We start from the raw sequence: 19,771 nt of genomic DNA on the forward strand, positions 1-19,771 counted from the left end.
AAGAACCTAAAAACCTCTGAAATCCACAGAAAGGCACCTATCTCTCTCTGCTTTTTTTTTTTTAAATATATGCATTTGACCTTTGTGCTTTCACATTATAGTTTGAAAATATATGATTACTGAAATCATAATGCATTAAATAAAAGTTTAACATGCTAAGTCACAATTCAAGCTTTAAAAGGAATACTGTTAAAAGTGTTTTTGTTTAATAGTGTCTTATGTGAAAATGAAACAAGAGAGCTGTACTTAATGCCAAATTTTAGTGCATTCTAAATGATTAGCTGTCTTCAAAAATACACTTCTCATGATTTTATATCAGACATAGTTTATAATTAAAATGTTAGAACAATTTGTTCGTTTGAAAAGACATTACAAAACAAAGCACTTAATTATTGAACAAAATATTACAGACAAGTATTTCAGATATTTGAAATCACTTTTCCTTCATAATTCAAAGCCAGTGACACCTGTCAATATGGGCAAAAAAGGCAGACAAACTTAATGTAATTTTTTTTTTTAAAGCAAAGCTACAGCTACAAAGATGGCGAGAGCTGAATAAAACAAACATCTCTGAACACGTATTTTTATGGAGTGAGGTATGGTAGTGTTGAAGTGCTACAGTGGACTTGGGCATATCCAACCTTATTTCAGGTCAGCTCTTGGGAAGTTTGAGATCAGTTGATCTCTGTCTGCTGCCACCTTCTGTCACAGGACCTTTCTTTAAGTGTCCAATGGCCACAGAGAGGATACATTCAATTTAGCAAAAACTAACAACACGATCAGATAAGAATAAGCATATCTGGCAATTAGAAGGCAAACTGTAAGTAAAAATGCAAGCATACAACTTATAATAAATACATTTTCAAGCATGTAACATTATTGGTATTTTAAAAAGAATTTAAATAATAAATGCAACTATTTTATACAGAACTGTACCATTTATTATACACACAAGTATATCAGTTCCCTTTGTTTACAAAGGCTGGTTACAGATAATATGGAATGTTACAGTACCATCTTGCATAAAATTTTAGTACAATTTGTACTTCAAAAAAGGGTGCAAAACACCAGCCGAATAAATCTGACTGAATTGAAATATTTTTAATTACATCATTAACATCATTAACACATACACAACAAGCTGTACATAAGCCCACTTTTCAATCACCACTTCAAGATACTGTAGCAAGTACATTAGATTATAAATGATTCCACTATTCAGTTAAATTTATTAAAGGTTTGCACTGCTACTCACTCTGGAACCTTTGAGATAGAGTTTGTATTCATGAATTACTGAGCTCTTGTTAGTGCAGTTAAAAGGCAGTCAACATTGGTTGCCAAATACTAGCCACAAGAGATTTCCTCAGAGAAAGATCACCTGGGAACAAACATTTTTGGATACTATTTTTCCTTTCAAAAATTTTAGAAAAAGTTTTAGGGGGTCAAGACTCTCCATTCTGTACCTTGGCTGCTGGTGGATGCATGAAGTCCTTGAAGGGAACCAGTGCCTCTTTCAGCGCAGAGCACACCTCCGACGACGAGCAGGTGATGCACTCCACTAACGTTGGGTACAAGGCAATCACTTGTGCCCATGTGTTGGCATCAACTGCAAAGAGAAGAATCAAGTTAATTCACTGGCTGATTTCATACCTTTTTTTTTTTCTCCTTTGTAATAAAAATAAGATACTAACTAAAAGATAAAACTGACAGGAAACCAATCTCCAATGTGTGGAGTGGGCCTCTCTTTGGGAGTGCGAGCAATCACTGTCATACATGGAATGGAGAAGCATTTCTGTCACCCCAGGAAAGGGGACGGGGTTCAGTCTGGCTGAACTGATTCGGCTACTGCACCCCTCTAAGGAAAAGGAGCCCTAAGGAAGCACTTGTGTTGCCTTCAGGATACCCCACGCAGCTGCATCCTTCCTGCCAAGTGTTAGTGCCCTCAGGTTTTGTGTCGCCAGACAAAACATAACTCTGCCCACACCCCAAGCGAGGCGTCACATTCTTCAGGAAACCTCCCTGCCCACTTCTTTGGAAAAGGCCAGTTTGGTTTAGGATGGACAAGGCTTTCTCAACCAACTTTGCTGATAAATCAAAAGGGAGATGGAGCAAGGTGGTGGGTACGTTGCTCCGCCAGAGCTGCAGAGTCCGGCTGACTCACAAGAGTCAGCATTAAGCAGCATAATGATACTGCCTAAAAACATCTGGTAGAAGGTCAAACATCTGGAACTTCGGGACCACCAATTAACATGGACAGAAGAATATTTATTCAAGACAGTCTTTAAATGAAAAATCTATTATCTGACTAAACTTTCTGATGGGAACCATCTCTGCAATTACACAAGACAAACTCCTTTATTACAAATGAAGTTGTCATCTTCCATTTAATTCAGCTCTTTAAATTCATCCATCAACCATCTACTTGGGCATCAGTGAGCTGGGGCATCATTCCTGCCCCCAGGAGAAGCAGGGAAGGTTCTCGTGGTCCTGCCTTTTCCGTTCTGGCAAGGACAGTGGAGACACCGCTAACTCTTCCTTCCCACACATTTAAAAATAAATATAAATATAAATAAATAAAAATAAAGGTCAACAAATGAGATAAGCTCTGAATCGGTCAGTCAAAATAAGGTTTTCCCTTCAAATAAATACGTACATTCTGCTTTCTCGAGACAAAAAGAAGAAAAAAAGGGTATTATAAAATATAATTCCATTAAAAGTAATTAATGAGACTCACACTCGTTATATATGCTGTTTAAGCTAAACTCTTGCTCATCCATCAGAAAGGCCTAAGATTTGTTTTTGCTTTAGTTTTGCTACAAATTATTATATGGGGCAGGAGGTGCTAGAACAGAAGGCAAGACTTGATTCGAACAGCCCAGCCCCTGCTACTGCAGCCATGAGCATGAGACCAACCAGCAACCTAAAAGGGCACCATAAGGAGAAAAGGGAGCTGGCAAGACTAGCAAATATAGTTATACATATTTATATTTTAAAATCCTAGGGTATTTTTTCAGAAGATACCAAGCTGTTTTTAATAGCAGTGATCAGAAATGGAAATCTTCTTTATTAAGCACATTTTAGAATTTTAAACTGTTAGACTGGCCAAGGGAGAGTTTCCAATTTATCTGACATGCACATATACAGAGAATTACAAAATACTTAGTCTTACAAATAGTACCTTCCTTTCCAATTTGTGCAAAAATTTTACAGAAAAGAATGAACATGTCTCTGTAGCAGATATAAATTTATCTTTACTTAGAAACATGTTGTTTAAATGCAACTTACCATTCTCAGGCTGAGTTTTCTTAAGTGAGTCTATGAGAGTACTCACAGCTTTCAAAACAAATATGATTTCTGTTACTTGTTGCCTATAAAGGAAAAATGCAAAAATCAACTGTACTATTTAATCTCAAGAATATAGATTTCACTTGAAACTTACATTAAAAAGCTGCAGTGAAGCCTACTGAACAGATATTATGTCACAGTGGTTATCATTGGTCTTTAATTTTTCCACCATCGTAACTGTCACTGGCTAAGAGGGCTTTAAATTTATTAGAAAAGCAACAGCATACATATCTTGGTCTAAAAATACTGATGCACGTGATTAACTTGAAATGAAAATAGCTAATTCCATCAGTCTTGTGGATTTAAACCATCAAAAACATTTCTGCTGAAATCAAAACATAAGTTCACATTTTTAAGTATTTACTCAATTTGACCTACGCTTAGGTCAATACTTTTGTCTCAACAACAGTTACTTGAGCAGTGATTCCCACCAATGCTCCTGGACACTTTATCATACTTTGGAGGAGACTCTGCAAGCTTCCAGCTTGGAGGCTGCTGCCCCTGATTCCCGGCGCTGCGGGACATACCGTGGCAGAGGACATTTGCCACTGAGCCTCTCATCCTCGATGTAGCGGTGCAGCACGTCCTGGGAGCGCTTCAGGAGCACAGAGAGGGCCATCCTGGAGATGTAGCCTTCCTGAGGGGTCGTGACCTTGTTACTGAAGGAGAACTGGAGCAGCGTCTCAAAACACACTTTAGAAAACTCCTCTCGCATCCGAATATCTATTTCGGCCTCTGTCAAAGGAAAATGTTTTATTTAATTGTGTGAAGTGCAAGCTAGAATAGTAAATGTTGCATTTCCATCAACTAACTTTTTCGCAAAAAGCAATTAAAATATCACCCCTATGGAATTAAAAGATTGGCACTGACAAATATTATCAACACATTCTAAGAAAAGGTGACTGGAAAATAATCGTAATAGCGCCCCAAATAAAAGATTTTATATGAATAAATATATATATAAATAAAACACAGTTACTAACATGTACCACCCAGTTACGTTATTAGTTACATCATTTAGCCATGCTAAAATAAAACTAGCTTTTTTAAAGGATTTTATGTCTGTCTTATAATTGTCTAAAATCACCGGAGCTACTTCAACTGTCATAAAGAAGATAATTATGCAGGAAGTCCAAGAAACACAAGCACAAACTGAACAGAGTACTGACAAGAAGACAAAAAAAATTAGAAAAAAAAAAAGCACATGAAATGCTTTAAAACTTTTATGAAATAGAATGTAAGCTTTAAAGTCAATGATTTAAACTGAATATATGTCACGAAGCTTCAAGTTTTGATAAGAATAAGTACTGTCACCATTTTCTTTACTTTCTAATAGATTTAAACACCATTTTCAGTATCTTCTGTCAGTCAGGTACCATACCTGTAAACGAGGATGACTGAGAATGTATTGAGCCTTTATTGAGCATAGTCATTATTTGACCAACAAATTCCTTAGGAATAAAATTAGCGTACGGCAGGATCTCTGTGCTGATAAGCTGCACCACCTAAAATATAAATATAGTCATACTGATTTGCTGGAAATTAAAGTTTGTAATTCTATTAACATTAGAGAGAGACGCATTAAACAAGATTCAATGTTCAAGAAAAATCTGAATATCCAAGTCTAATGAAGCCTCAAAAATATTTTCCAGTGCAGTAACTCCAAAAATTGGGGATTTTTGTTTAAGAAATTACAGCTGAACCGCTATTTTGAGGAGGGTTCTGTCTGAGTTTCTTAAGCAGTTATCACTCAGATTGTCACTGACATTTGAAGCTGTTCTCCAAATTAAATTTACAGTTATGAAAGGAGAGGACGAGGCATTCAGAGCCAACTTCCACCTGCCTCTCCACCCAATTCAGCATCCTCACTGTGACCCACGTCACACACCGACAAGGGAGAGTGGAAGGCAACCATCTAACCAGGGCAGCACGCACCAACTGAAAGGCCTTAAATCCCTGTCCTGGATGTTCCCAGTCAGGAACCAAGCGGTTTTAACCCTCTGCACGTTCACGTAGCAGACCTCACCGTCCTGCCATCTGCAGACAGCACTGCTCCTTCTTATCTTGAAGCTTTTCTGGTCCCGCTGCCACTCTGGAGAGGTGACAGGAGATCCAAGCCATAGACATCCCCTCCCCTCCCTGCAGCTCCCTTTCCTTGTGCTCCCACTCCCTGCAGACAAAGGCAACCAGCCCCTCTTCATTCCAGATACCTTCTTCTCTACATTTCCTTCCGTGTCATCCAACCAAACACTATTTCCTTTACAATCACCATGGTCTCGGTACAGTATAAACATGGGATCATTTGGGATCATTTCTCCACTTACACACATGCTTTTTGTAATGAAAAAAATAATTAGAAAGGTAAATGTTAGCACTGACTGAATCTCACTCCTCAAACACAAGAAGCATTTGCTTTAGGATTCATTTGCAGCTTCCTCTGTTCATTTATAATTACCCATGTAATTGCTTCACAGTAGCATAAAGAATAAGAATCAGATAATGGATTATTAGAAACACATATTTTCTATCTACTTTAGGCTACCTTGAATGCCAGATGACAACAAGAAAATGTTTTGGGTACACAGCTTCCCACTTTTTGCAAATTCTGGGCTTATGAATTTGTTGTCAGTCTTGCTTTCAAAAAGAAATATTGCCAAGAAATATCAAATCAATGATTTTCAAAAATAATTTCAAGAATACATGGGACCTGTTAATGTCACTACCTTGTATGGTTGACAGCACAATACATTTTTCTATGTTCTCCTTACCTCAACATCAATACTCTCATTCTTCTGAAATTCTTGAATTGAGAGATTATCAGGAGGTGTACTAAAAATAAACACACCATATTATACTTTCAAATTCACAAAATATGTCAGGAGGTAAAAACGGGGAGAAAATGCATTACATTTAAAGATAAGTTATTACATACATCAAGTTTGCACTGTATATGGTAATGACGAACAGTTTTGAATAAAACATTTTATGAATAATGATGCAGAAAAGGGTTTGAAAAAAAAGAAATATAATTAAGGTTTAAGAGTTAAAACTGATGGACTGGATTAAGTACTTACAATATCAACACCATTATTTCTCCTACCTGTATTAATAATCTCCTTTGTCTTATATATTCAGAAATTGCAAGTTCTCTCTCATCCACTGAGTCATTCCTTCTATCTACTAGACCATCTGTTCAGTTGATCAAACTCTCCAGTCTATCAGAAAATTAACCATTTTTTCCCTTTTCCCAATTATGCTTCTGGCAAGTTAGCTGACGTCCTCAGAGGGGATGGAAAGAGAGGGACCTCCCATTTCAAAAACAATCAACCACCTCATGGATTCTGCTCAAGAGCTCTTGCTGGATCATACAGTTGCTATTGAGGTGGATCCTTCCATCGCTTCCCTTTCCAAACCTCAGCTCGCATCTGATCTCAGAGAGTGCAAACCTGGATTCCTTTTCGATTAAAATAAGCCATAGATGATCACACCACAGGAAGCCAGACTAGATGCAGTATTTGATGCATCAGTTCTGTCCCAAAATAAGAGGCTGAAAGTAGGGGACTAAGAGAGAAGTTGGGGCGTGGGAGTGGAAGATGGAGAGCAAAGAATGTATTTTACTCAACATACTCAACAGACAGTTAAATGCCAAGGTTCCGTGTTTATGATTCTGCATCACAGAATTACATTCTAAGAAATACAGATGCAAAATATGGTTGGCCAAATCATAAACAATTAATATGAATCAGTGTCGTAGTACCAACGGGTGTCCTGCACCAGCCTCTGGCACAGGAAGTTTCCAAGCTCCATAAACCACGAGCCTGGAGGAGTAGCTGGGAAACTACCACTGCGGAGGTGCTCTGCGCTCCTCCTCTGGCATCTGCTCCTCCAGCAGAAGCGACACGCAGCAAGTCCGGATGTCGACCTGATCCGGCCTGGTCAGGCCGTTCCCCTTTGCCTGATGCAGAGCAGAAGCCAGAGTTCTCCTGCTCACATTCCTTTGAAATTTCAAAACAATTGTGAAACCCACGGAAAACTGCAGGTTCTGCTTCTCCGTCACATCTTGCATAAACACTAGTTTGCATAGAATATTCTATAAGAGCTGATGTAATCGCCAGTAATATTAACAGCAACAATTTGAGGGAAGGTTCTATAAAAGATCAATATGATTCCAAATAGTAAATTGTCTTCCTTCGTTCAATTTTATGTTTATCCTTTCAAAACGACTACATATAACATCACCAAGCTATGGAACAGCTTGGAAATCCCACCATTTGTAAGGAATGGATAGAATTTCTGGATTTACGATTGCCTGTGCTACAGCTTACTGCTGTTGTGCCTATTTGTATGTGATGATGATACATCTTAAATTAAATGATTTTTTTTTTTTTTTTTTTTTTTTTGGCCAGAGAGACTGTCCTAGGACCTCACTTAGGAGCCCGGTCATCCCCATTTCACCTGACGCACATGCTGCAGACCACACAAAATTCCCGTTCAGGCTGCAGGTTCCTGCCACGTGAGGACATTCCTGCAGGGCTCCAATATGAAGCACACAGGGGCCACTGCTTCTGACCACTGCTCCCGCTGGCCAGGGAAGGCTTCAAAGCATCTTGTTTTAAGGCTCTAAAACAAGGAAGAGTTACCGGGCATGGCGAGACCTGCTGTGCACAACGAGGCCCTGCTCTCCAGCAGCTCTCTGGAAAGTATTGATTTAATTCCCTCATGTGAGCCCAGACTTCTGCTCTAATAAATTATACACACGCACATTTGTTGGATTTTATTTTATATAATGGCTTGACATGTTTCTATAAAACCCTCTGGGAAAGAGGTATGATATGAAATAATAAGCAAGTCAGTCTTTTACTCAAGACGATTTTGTGTAAATGAAGTTACATGAAATGCATTAATTTTAAAATGTCAGTTCGGTTTAAAATAAAAATCAAGATCATTGAGACTCCTCAGATAGAGCTTGCTAGGACAAAAAGAAAAAAAGAAAAATGTAACAGCTGAAGCTTGTTGCTCAGAACTTGTTAATTCTCTGAGAGTAAAATTTCACTTCTTTTACATCAACTTGTTGCTGTATTTTAAATTTCCCAATGCACAAAGCTACAGAGACCATTTCTGATGCTCTTTGGACTTTTTAAACACCCAGGTCACATTTTGGACATCAGCCACCCATCTCCTCTCGTTCAACTCCTGGCTTCAAATCCCATTCCAGGCCAAGGGGAGGGTCACTGCTGTAGGGCTACAGGTTTCCCAGGGCTGTTCTTCACCCAAGCCCTTGGCCTGACTGCTGCCAGTTCAGTTCCACTGGATGCATACAACTGCAGGGACCATAATGATTAAAGAATTATGAGCTAAATTGGACCAAAAAATAGTGTTTAAAGCATTGGCTAAAAACTGGAAGCATCCGTGAAAAAAGAATTGTATCTATTCTAGGGATGTTTTTGCTTCCTAAGCCAGCGGGGGGCTTGGACGATACAAAAACCAGCAAGTTCACACTGGGATATTTTAATGCACAAGGGAAAAACGAGGTAAACGTGCTGCACATCACTGCCAGGGGGACTGACTGAAACAAGGTATTTTTAAGTTTTGCAGAGCATACAATTCATAATTATAATTATACCAGCATTGTCAAGTCAGCTCTGAAGAGTAAGATTTGAAGATCAGGTAAGAGAGGAAGATATCTACCTAGTTTTGAATAAAGCTTGGACTGGTAATAGCATGGAACTTAGAGAAACTTAAATAGTGGGAAGTATGGAATATGAAAAGGTGTACAGGAGTAAAGGCGGAAAAGCAAGATCTTTCTTGACAAACATTTTACTTCCAGCAGAATTAGGAAGGAGAAAAAAAAAACCCACAGATAATGGCAACAGAAAAGAGTTAATTCCAGTTCTAACTATATTTGGTTCTTAATTACAAGCAGTGGGAACAACTAGACACATTGTATAGTGCTAAATATCCAGATAATGCAGTAATTCAACTGCACTTCAACTGCAATTCAAGTCTTTATCTCCTAGGATGTCCAAATGGTGTTTTCCAAATTCCCTGAACCTAAATATTGCCAGCTGCACTGAGTTTCCTCCGTCTAGAGGGAATATTCTCCCATGGAGGAGAGGGAGCAAACACTGGCAAAACTAGCACTAACCAGGGTTGTTTTCAGGGAGCAACACGTTAAGAGGGCGTTTCTCTGCTGGGGACAATGTTCAAGAAATACATCGAACACTCAGTGCAAATGCAGAAAACAGATGATATTTTTGGCCAAGAGTCAGGCAGATGACAGCAGTTTATCTTGAAATGCATTTAAGAACCATGGTAATCCTCCTTAATTCCCCAAACTCTCGCAGTGTTAACCTGGGCCATTTAAAAACATGCCAAACAGATGTTTCATCTGCCTTCCAGGTATTTGGGAATAATTCATTTACTTTTAATACTAGTACGTATTCACAAAGTGACATATTAGTCCTTCTACAGTAATTTGAGAAATCTTCATTGCAACCTCAGTAATATTGACTGCAGGTTGTTGGCCGATTTCCTCATCTCAGCAGAGAAGTAAAAGCACCAAAAACAACAAAAAAAGTTACTGCAAAGATTATTTTAAATTAAATAGCACCAAAACAAATAGTGGATGATTAAATTGCATTTTGCCTAGTCTTGATGAACTCTTTAAAGTTCCTCCCACTACCTAATATCTTTGATTTATATATATATATATATATATATACACACACACACACACACATATATATATGCAAAGGGAAAGGTTTTTTTCATTGACTTATCCTATAACTAAATTTCCAATCAACTCATACTGCAACATTTTCAAAAATGGATGCATCTCTAAATTAAAGTTTCTTTTTTGGTGTGTTCTTGGGCAATCTGCTACTCTACGACTGTTAGTAAACACAGCTGTGTTTCGTTGTTGAATTTCCATGTGTTTAAGAAGTGCACACACCCCCACCAACAAAGCCTATTCCTTTTAGGCACACAATCACCTTACTGTTTCCTATTAAAAAAACAGAGATTAGTTTATTACTGAAATCTACATTCATACACACAAGGAAGGCAGGATGTAAAGGAATTCAATTTTTCATACTCCCCATCCTCCTTTGAGGCACAATTAAAACTGTTCTTTAAGGTTTTAATCCACAGGTGTTCATAGAAACTTAGAATAGAAGATGCCTGACAATGTGAAATTTCTATAAGACCTAACTTTTTTTTTTTTTTTTTTTTAAATCTTTTTTAATTTTTCCTTGGAAAAAAGGAGTTTCTTGTAATGTCTGCCCCAAACAGTCTTTGCTGTATAGAAATCCATTTTTTGCTCATCCTAAAGGGAAAACTACTTTAGTGCAACCTTTTACCATATTTTATACACCTTCCATGTCTCACAGGCAGGATTGGTCACTGTAGTTGTTTTCTTTGGACTTTCTCAACATGCCTGCACATACAGCTATCAGTTCTTGAGAGATTATGCACGTATGTATACAGCCATATGTCTAACTATAAATTGAGGTATTCAGCTTTCTACAGGAAACGTTCTTGGGAGTGCACACAGAATTCCACGGCCTGATTAGAAAGTTATGCCTTGTCCTCGGAGCTCAGCTGAGCTATTCCTGTTGAAAGTGGTTACCCTTTTTCATTCATTCATTAAAATCATTGTCAGAAATCAAATATCCCTCAAATAAAGACTATTAAAGCGTCAGTTAAGGCAAATTACTTAAGAATGTTTGCCAGATTTCTCAAGAATATGCTTACGAAAAGAAGAAAGAAGAGAGAAGACAAATAGAGAGAAAAAAATAACACTTACCTTTTAGTGAATAAAAAATCTTCAAAGGTATTGGCAAGTTCTGGCCACATACTGTCAAATTTTCCTGAAGATGCGTGCTGTCTTGCAACTGGTAGTCCAATAGAGAGAACTTTGAGAAGAGAAGACACTGCCAGTTTCCACGTGCTTTCAGAGGGACAAGAATATTTCAGACTAAGAGGTATTCTCAATGTCTGCAAAAGAAAGTTCAAACAAGATTTATAGTTGCTTCGAGAAATCTACCACAGATCTGCACAGTACATCTCGGTGAGTATTTTCATGGATAACAGTACATATCCCTATCTTACCTCTTTTTAAAATATAAAGACTATTTGTATGCTTTCTGGCTAAAGCATAGATCTGTCGCCAAACACAAAGTTAGGAGCCAGTCAATTCATTACTAATTATATTGGAAACTGCCTGCTAATATTCTTGTTGTATGTTACCATCTATCATTTTTATTAACCTGACAAACAGGCTGTCATAGCATCTAACAGACTGCAGACAGTTCATTACCATGAGTAAACTCTGGAGAATTTAGCTTGCTTCCTAGGAAGCCACCCCAAAGAAAAGAAAATTAAAAAAAAAGCCAAACTGAAATTGAACATTTTGTAGAATGCAAAAAGTTGAATTGCAAGCGTCATTGTAAGGCATTCAGTCAGTCAGTGTTGAATGTAAAACAACATTACATACACAAGTATAAAAAAAAATTGGAATAGTGGAATTTTGAACATTAAATGTACAGTACAACTTAAACATACAGCAAATAAAGACAACAAAATCTTTAAAAACCTGTTACACAGCTTTAGTATCTCTAGATGAAACTCATTAATGATAAAACATGGAGCACACACACTGTTTGCATAGGTTTTTTTTTTTTTTTTTAAATTTATTTATTTTTTTTTAAACTACTTTGATTATTTACCAAAATCACTTCCTAAAATGGAAACATGGTCAAAAGAAGCTGCCAGTTTGGTGACTCCATCTTAAAATCCCACTTCTGCTCCCACAAAATTCCACAGCTACAGCTACCACACAAAAGAGCATTCAGCACACACCAACACCCAGAGCGTGCACACGCATGCGCGCGCGCGCACACACACACACACACACACACACACACACACACACCCCGCCTCACACCTCAGCAGGCAGCTGGTTTTGAGAAGTCAGAGTCTGGTCTTCGGAGGCATCTTTACAGGGTCAAACCAAGAGGCCCGCTTTTCAGATACAGGTGCATAAGACTCAAAATCTAAAGTTGCAATTTCAGGGCTTAATACAACTTTTAAATTCGGTCTTAACTTCGAAATACTCGTGCTGACATTCTTGTACGATCCAGCTAAAGGCCCAAATGTACAGCCTCATCAATAACATCCGCAGAAAAAAAATTCCCCTCCTCATTTTCATAAAAAGGCATGTCAAAAACTTTACCTTGATTATGTTCTGAAGAACTTTCTCATTTACCACAGCTTTATGGCAGGCAGTCTTTTGATACAAGTCAACAACAACTTCCAATGATCTCTCTGCAAATGGTACATAATTCAATGCAACCCATTCCGCCTAGGAAAAAAAATAATCAATTAGTGCCCTGCATATTAAGATGTACTAATTAAGGAATAAAAAAAAATGTGTATTTTGAATCGATCTCTCCATTTATTGCATGCAAGGTTTGCTAAGAATATAGTCCAAGCAACAAAATTTAAAAAAGGTAGTCTGACTTTGCCAATGTACTGTACAATAAAGTACATTTAAGTGGGAGAAATGTTGCAATCTATGCAAGACAACTACTTAGGACAATCTTTAAGGAAATTTAACTCACCGGTGCAAATAGTTGTATCTAGTGTGATTCCATGTGTTGCAGGACAAACAGAATAAGAAGAATTAATACATACATAACATTTACCTCTTAGATTACACTGATTCAGATTGTCATGCTTAGTGAAGGGCTGAGTAGGTAGATTTAAAGAACTATGGAACATGTTCCACTTCTCTACAGCACGTGCAATACCAAAATTGGCAGCTTGAAGGCATCATCTCCATTCAAAATGATCATGCCTTTCTATTACATTTGTTATCAAATAGAGTACAAGTTATTTTAAATGAATTCATGGGGTAAATTCAGATATAGTGAATAGGTGTAGTGTCCATGCAAGACTTTTCCTATAGGGAGGAATACAAAAAGTAAAGGAAGGTAGAATTTAAAAAGGAACAGAAGAGGGTAAGAAAAAATAAAACAAACTCAACACACACAGCCAAGCTTTTATATGTGGATAAACGTATTTTCCTAAGCAACCTCTCTGCAATGCTGAATTGTGTTCAGCAGCCAAATGAAAGGAAGGAGATTTATTAGGAATTACCTGATTATACTTTGCATTTGCGATGTGTTTGGTTTCCAGCTGTCCATACTGTGGGGGCTTACAGGAAAACTCTACGAATGCCAGAAGCTGATCAAAGATTGCAGGATACATGATCTGCATATTTTCTGAGCCCACGCATATGGCCTATTACCAAAACAACAAGAAGAGGGGTTAATTCATCTCTTGAGCTCCACCTTTGAAGAACTTGCCTCAATACTTCTAAAGAATAATTCCCAGCATCACAAAAAGGAATGTTATAAAAAAATTACAGGTTATCAATCTCTTACCTGTCTTTGCTAACTAAGAAATCTATTGTTTTTTAGCTCGCACTAGATTTTGCTATGCCAGCCTAATTCCAAAGCTGCAAGAACACAATCCATATGAAAATAAAATAACTGCATATATTTGAGTACTGTGTTACCCTGCAGAAACTGGACTATGCAAGAACATGCTCTATAAAACAACGTGTACATTTTTAACAGTTTGAAGGAAAAAAAAAAGATTTTTGTTATTTCATTACACCAAATGATGCTGCAAGATACCAGCCATATGTAGTACAGCAATTACAGGTATCTCATTTGGACTAACAGAATATGTATGTTTTCTCTGTGGTAACATGACAGCAGGATACAAGTTGCCTTACATGTCTTGTCTGTTGATCTCAGTCACATAATCTTTTAAATTCTATTTCAAGAAATATTTACATCTCAGAACTAATCCACAGAGGGTTTTTATATGTAGTCCAAATTATCTTACAGAGAGAAACATAAGTCAAATGAGAATGATATGGCTTCAGCTTAGCTGAAGCTCCATCTTGATTTAGGATGGAAAACATTTTAGGAGGGGTGTACTTTGAAGATGCCAAGGGCATATCCTGCTGTCATGAACTAATGATTTCCGGCTGCAATTCAAATCCCTAGGCAAAACAAGAACATTTATTTTCAGAGTCAGATAAAATGATCCTATGAAGTTATTCCAGTTATTTTCTTTCAGACTAAATGCTTTGCTTTTCTTCCCAAAATCCTTCTTCTCAGAGCTACAAAACCAAAAAAACCTGCTGCTCCACAAATAAAACCCTTGAGCTTGTGCAGTCACTTTTCTCTGAGGAGAAACTGAAATCTTCTAATGGAAGGTCATCCACGACCTGTTGCAGCCCAACACAGCCACGGTGCGAAAACACGGAGCGCAGGTCGCGCGCCGGGCTGTGTCACACGAGCTACGACAGCAGAGAGGCCACCAAAGAACCCGAGACCCCAGCCCCGAGGGGCAGCAGGGGCACCGAAGAGCAACCTGCAAGCTACAGCCTGTGGCAGGGTGTTCTCTGAATCCTTAAAGGCCTTTCCGCTTTCCCTCAGCTTTCTGCAATACCGACTGTGTGGGGTTTTGGCCTGGTATGAGCCCAACGCTCAGCAACCGTAGCCAACATTATGGAGGCAGTGGAACACTCCTGTTCCTAAAAAAACAGGAGGCTTTGCCAGGACTTTAGCCAAAAACTCCTCTTTTAATGCAAAATTACATATAGAAAACAGAAAAAGTAATAATAAAAAAGATTCCACGGACACATGGATTACAAGAAACTCCACACACCCCTTTTATTCCTCACACACAAAAGTAACTTACTTAAGCAGATGTTTAAGAATACCTTGACAGCACCTACAGATGACTCTCAGCATTTCTAATGGTAAAATTTTAAAATATATTTGCCATTATCTGTACTTCTCTATTTCATTATTGAAGATCAGTGGCACAACTTACACAGGGTAATTATTTCCCTACGCACACAGAGAGCCTCAAGAGCAGCCCAGCATAGCGTGTGACTGAGTGTGTTCAAAACAGACACTAGCTATTGCATTAAGTGCATGAGTTTATATCCTTAAATAAAGAGACAGCTATAAAGCAAGATATATAAAGCAACATAAACAATATATTCTGTAAATTGTTGTTCGTTGTAAAACAAAAAAATGGTCCTGGGACTGTAGTTTTAGAAATGTGCCCTAGAAAGCATTCCAGGAGTAATTTCTTCAATAGTCCAGATCTATCTCACAACTATTACAACAACAGCAATCATGAACAAGTGTTTTTTGTACAGCCGCTAGTGGCCAAGCCTTCACTGTCCCTCTGGGGTGCAAGTGCAGCGTGGAGCTGGCGCTCGCACCCATCCCGCTCCAAGGGGCAGGATTCAAGGTTACCTGCACCCCACTTACAGGCACGAAAAGGCTACAGTAGTAAAAGCCTTCAAAGATGCGAAGTTCTAATGAGGAATATGAAGAAAGCAAAGAACAAGCCAAAAGGTCTAAAAGAGGCTCGATACAGAAGTCCAGGAAGAGAGAAAAAGTTCTCTTCTGGTTTCATATTGATTAGTTATAGAGCACTTTGCTGGTGCAGACAACCACACCATAAAATGTCTTAATTAAAACAGTCAGGCTTCCTCTTTAATTTTTTTTTCATGCTCTAATTGCAAAGTTGTTCAGAATTTCTTAGAAAATCAGAATTGACCCAATCCTTCCTATTACAGCAAACATGGAAACTTAATCTGAATCCATATGCAAACATGTAATGAACATTTTGCTTAAAAGAACAGGCAAATATTACCATAACCTTTAACTATCAGAGTAGCTTCTCGGTGTACACCTTGGATTGCTCATTTATTTAAACAGAGGAAAAAGACACTGTGGTGTCCAGCCACACTAATGCACAGATGGCCTTGCTGCCCGTGAGCCTGGCCTGGCTGCCTTGCCGTGTGAATTCCCATGTGTTACATGGCCTAGAGGAAAGACCATCTCATTTCACAGGACTGACCAAGACCAAAACCCATTTTAATTTATTTTTTAAATAACGTTAGTGTTGCTGTGCAAGTAATATAACTATAGTGCAGCAGGAAAAATTACCTAAGCTTAGAGTACCTGAGACATCCAATTTTAAGTCCCCATTTTCAGAGTACCATATTACCAATTCAGACTGTGTGTGGACACATCTGTTTTTTAATTTGTGTTTTATTTTAAGGAAACTTCAACTAAAATAGTTTTAAGACCTTGATAAGAAGAAGACTAGAGAGAACACTTTCAGAAAAGTGCTAATACCTACAGGAGGCTTTGGGAGCTGAAAAGATCTGGACAAAATAACTAGAAAAGCAGCACAGAAAATTGAGGGATTAAGTGAGGAAACCAGGGCAGAAATAAAGAAGGTAAGGAGGGCAGAGCAGGACCTAGACAGCACTGGCCTGCAGGAAAGGGCCTCAAGACACTAGAAAAGGACTAAAATTTAGCAAATATGACTGCTCTTAAAACTCTGTATTATTTATATTCCCACTTTCAAAACAGAGAGTTGATACCAGCTTTTATTCTACACTATTTTGAGCTCTGTTCTCAAAGGGCACTTAGGAATATCTGCTGAACAGGCAAACTACAGCAGTGATGGCAAGGTGATGATTCTGCCTTGCTGGGGCCAAGCCAACCCATGCTAAGCACAGAGAAAACAAGATACTGAATTGCTGCTTATTCAATAGGCATCACGTGTGCTGGGAACTGAGTGAGGCAGCATCCTGGCTGAACAAGGGAAGGGAAAAGGGACTGCACAGTGATGACTGCACAGCTAAGAAAAATACGTGAAAGCCCTAAGAGGATGAAGTCAGGTTATATGGGTGGTTTTAATTCTGGCATTTCCCAAATACTTTCTTTTAAGCAACACTTAAACTAAATATATGATATCACTATTTCTTTTGCATAAATAATGCTTTTTGAAAGAATCACTACTGCAAAGAGATGCTTCATAATTTCAGAAGAACACTCCCTATATATTTTACTGCCCAGTCACAGGTCACTCTAATTTCTGTTTTCTGACTCCGCTGTATGAAGCGGTGGTTTGTGGACTTGTCTTTGTGGACAAGGTAAGTAAGAATGTAGTAAGAATTCTTATGGTAAGATGCTGCATTGTCCTTCAGCCACTCATTACTGAGAGGTAAGAAACTGGTTTACCCAAGGTCTTTTCAGATTTTTTTGTTTTTCATGAATATCAAGGTCTCAACATCAAGATTCTTCCTCGTTTCGTTTATGGCATGAGTTGGGCAACGTAAGGAACAATTTTAGGGGTAATCTTGCCCTACCTCCACTTTCAGATTCACATAAAAACACAATGCTTTAAGGCAAGTAAACAATAAAAACGTTTCAGGTATTTCTTCAGTCCAGCAAAAGTGCCTTTGATAAGGACTGCACTATTCACTTTTAGGTAGAGCAGCTCTGGGCGGTTGCATCAGGAATGCAGTTCCAACTGCTCTAAGATATTTGGTGCAATCATAATTAATTAAACAATTAATGCTTAAGTCACAACGCTGCAGTTCCAAGCAGAAGACCTGATCCCCAGCATGGTTCACCCTTCACCACGCATTTGAAATCACGTTATTACCTTTTGTAAAACATCTAAGGCTGTCAGCACTGCTTCCTGTAAACTCGTCAGCACGGCTTCGGTGTAGGATGGAAGGATGAAAGGAGAAGCATCAGAGCTGATGGGAACTGAAACAGCACCATGCAAAATGAGGCCCAGTTTCTGGAGATCATCCATGCTGAAACCAGTTTTGATGTGTTGGTAAAGGGCTGGGAAGATCTGAATTAAAGCTGTGAGAAAAGGCTGACTGGGAATGAAAGTCAATTTATCACAAGTAATTGGTGGCTTTGTACTTTCTGAGCCAATCCTATACCAGCTGTTCCAGGCTGCCCACCAAAGATTCAAATCTTCAATTTCATCTGTGATTATAGGTGGCTCAGATCCATTATATTTTCCTATTCTTTCTCCTATGGAGTCAGTTCTCATAAAGGATCTGCCAAGACTAGTGGCAGTTGTTGTCCCCACAACCACAGGCACAGAAACGTTGATCACGGGCGGCGTGTCCGGCTTCTCCGACTCCCGGGCGGGAGAAACAATCTGCAAGATTTCCTGGAAGCTTTTCAGAGCAGCCAAGGAGACCTCGTTATTTTTGCTGAGTGCTGCTGATTGGATATGATCAAGAAGAACATCCCAGGCTTGGGAAAAGTCTCCTATTAAAAAAAAAGAAAGGGAACAAAAATCAACTTGGGGAGGCTTGTTTTTTTTTTTCTTTGTCTCTCTGAAAGGCTGTTGCTTTTCATTCAGGGAAATATCCTGAGGTCAGGTGATGGTTTCACTGGCCTTCAGAGTCTATTACTTCAACTGTAACCCAAGAGAAGGAATGCAATAGGCAAATACACAAATATGAAGATCAAATAGATCACTCCTTATACCAAAATTTTCTATCTAGGCATCACATACCACTAGGAGAATTAAGTTTTCTTTATTCTGAAATCTTGAACAGATTTTTTTTCCGCAAAGCAAATGTCTGTTCATTTTAGCAAGAGTTAAGCACATATAAGAAATACAGACACAAGTCTATAATCAAGCAATTTACAAGGAACTGATTTTAAAATGTTATGCAAATTATACTCTAGAGTAAGATTTCATTTTGGAGTATAAGATTTTCATCATTTTCAGATGATTTACAATTTTCATTAAATTTAGCCCTAAATTTTCTTTGCCGCTAATTACCAGTTTTCAATAATTACTTCTTCCCTGCAATGTTTTATTATTCAGTTTTATCTCAAGTTTAGCATACTCTCAAATCCATTACTTTTCTTGAGATAACCGATAATCTTCACAGCTGTTATTATGTTGGTATCTATAAGCACTAATAGCCAAAGATCATGATATTAAAAAGTAAAACATACCTTATTTTTAGTTATGCATACATTAGACACATACTATGACACAGTGAAGACACAGGTTGTTTTAAAAATGTATCAGAGCATCTCTGATAAGTCTAAACTGAAGCAAAAAAGTTATTCTATGCAAAACTCTCTCAAAGTGATATCGTATTGTACATTTACATTGTTCAACTGTACCTAGCAATAAATAATAACAATATCTTGATAAATAACCTAATTTTTTTTTTATGAGAAAGAGAAAACAAAATACAGAAAATTGAAAAAAAAATGAAGAGAAAGAAGTAACAGTACCAAGAGAAAATAAAGACTCAAAAGAGGAGAGAAAATTTAAGGCAGAGGTAAGCTCACTCAAGTGGCCTCTAGCTGGGGAAGGGACAACAACAACAGAGAAAGCTGTTGGCTGCAGTTAAGACTGACACAGGGCTTAAATGGGGTATGAGGGGAAAACAAAAACAAAGAACACCACACTTGAAAGAGCATAACCATAACAACTTCCATGGACTAAAGAGTCTCCCTTTTTCTTTAAGAAATTCCCTTTC

The 19,771-nt window shown here is 38.1% G+C and overlaps 1 protein-coding gene across 4 annotated transcripts in view; it reads right to left on the reverse strand.

Annotated features, from left to right (window-relative positions):
- Window positions 1-547: 547 nt before the first annotated feature.
- MON2 (MON2 homolog, regulator of endosome-to-Golgi trafficking) overlaps window positions 548-19,771 on the reverse strand; it is a 59,495-nt gene continuing 40,271 nt past the window's right edge. For 2 of the 4 annotated variants that reach the window (XM_026039787.1, XM_026039786.1), the window contains 10 exons: window positions 17,905-18,533; window positions 13,504-13,647; window positions 12,966-12,983; window positions 12,578-12,706; window positions 11,150-11,340; window positions 6,114-6,174; window positions 4,727-4,850; window positions 3,873-4,080; window positions 3,286-3,368; window positions 548-1,606 (listed from right to left, as the gene is read on the reverse strand). In XM_026039787.1, coding sequence (XP_025895572.1) covers window positions 1,443-1,606; window positions 3,286-3,368; window positions 3,873-4,080; window positions 4,727-4,850; window positions 6,114-6,174; window positions 11,150-11,340; window positions 12,578-12,706; window positions 12,966-12,983; window positions 13,504-13,647; window positions 17,905-18,533 — 1,751 coding nt within the window. In that variant the 3' untranslated portion in view covers window positions 548-1,442. The remainder of the gene's footprint in view (window positions 1,607-3,285; window positions 3,369-3,872; window positions 4,081-4,726; window positions 4,851-6,113; window positions 6,175-11,149; window positions 11,341-12,577; window positions 12,707-12,965; window positions 12,984-13,503; window positions 13,648-17,904; window positions 18,534-19,771) is intronic. The other 2 variants (XM_026039788.1, XM_026039789.1) reach the window with 2 other exon arrangements.

Source organism: Nothoprocta perdicaria, unplaced genomic scaffold, assembly GCF_003342845.1.
Source record: "Nothoprocta perdicaria isolate Ctin4 unplaced genomic scaffold, notPer1 scaffold_240, whole genome shotgun sequence".
NCBI lineage: Eukaryota > Metazoa > Chordata > Aves > Tinamiformes > Tinamidae > Nothoprocta > Nothoprocta perdicaria.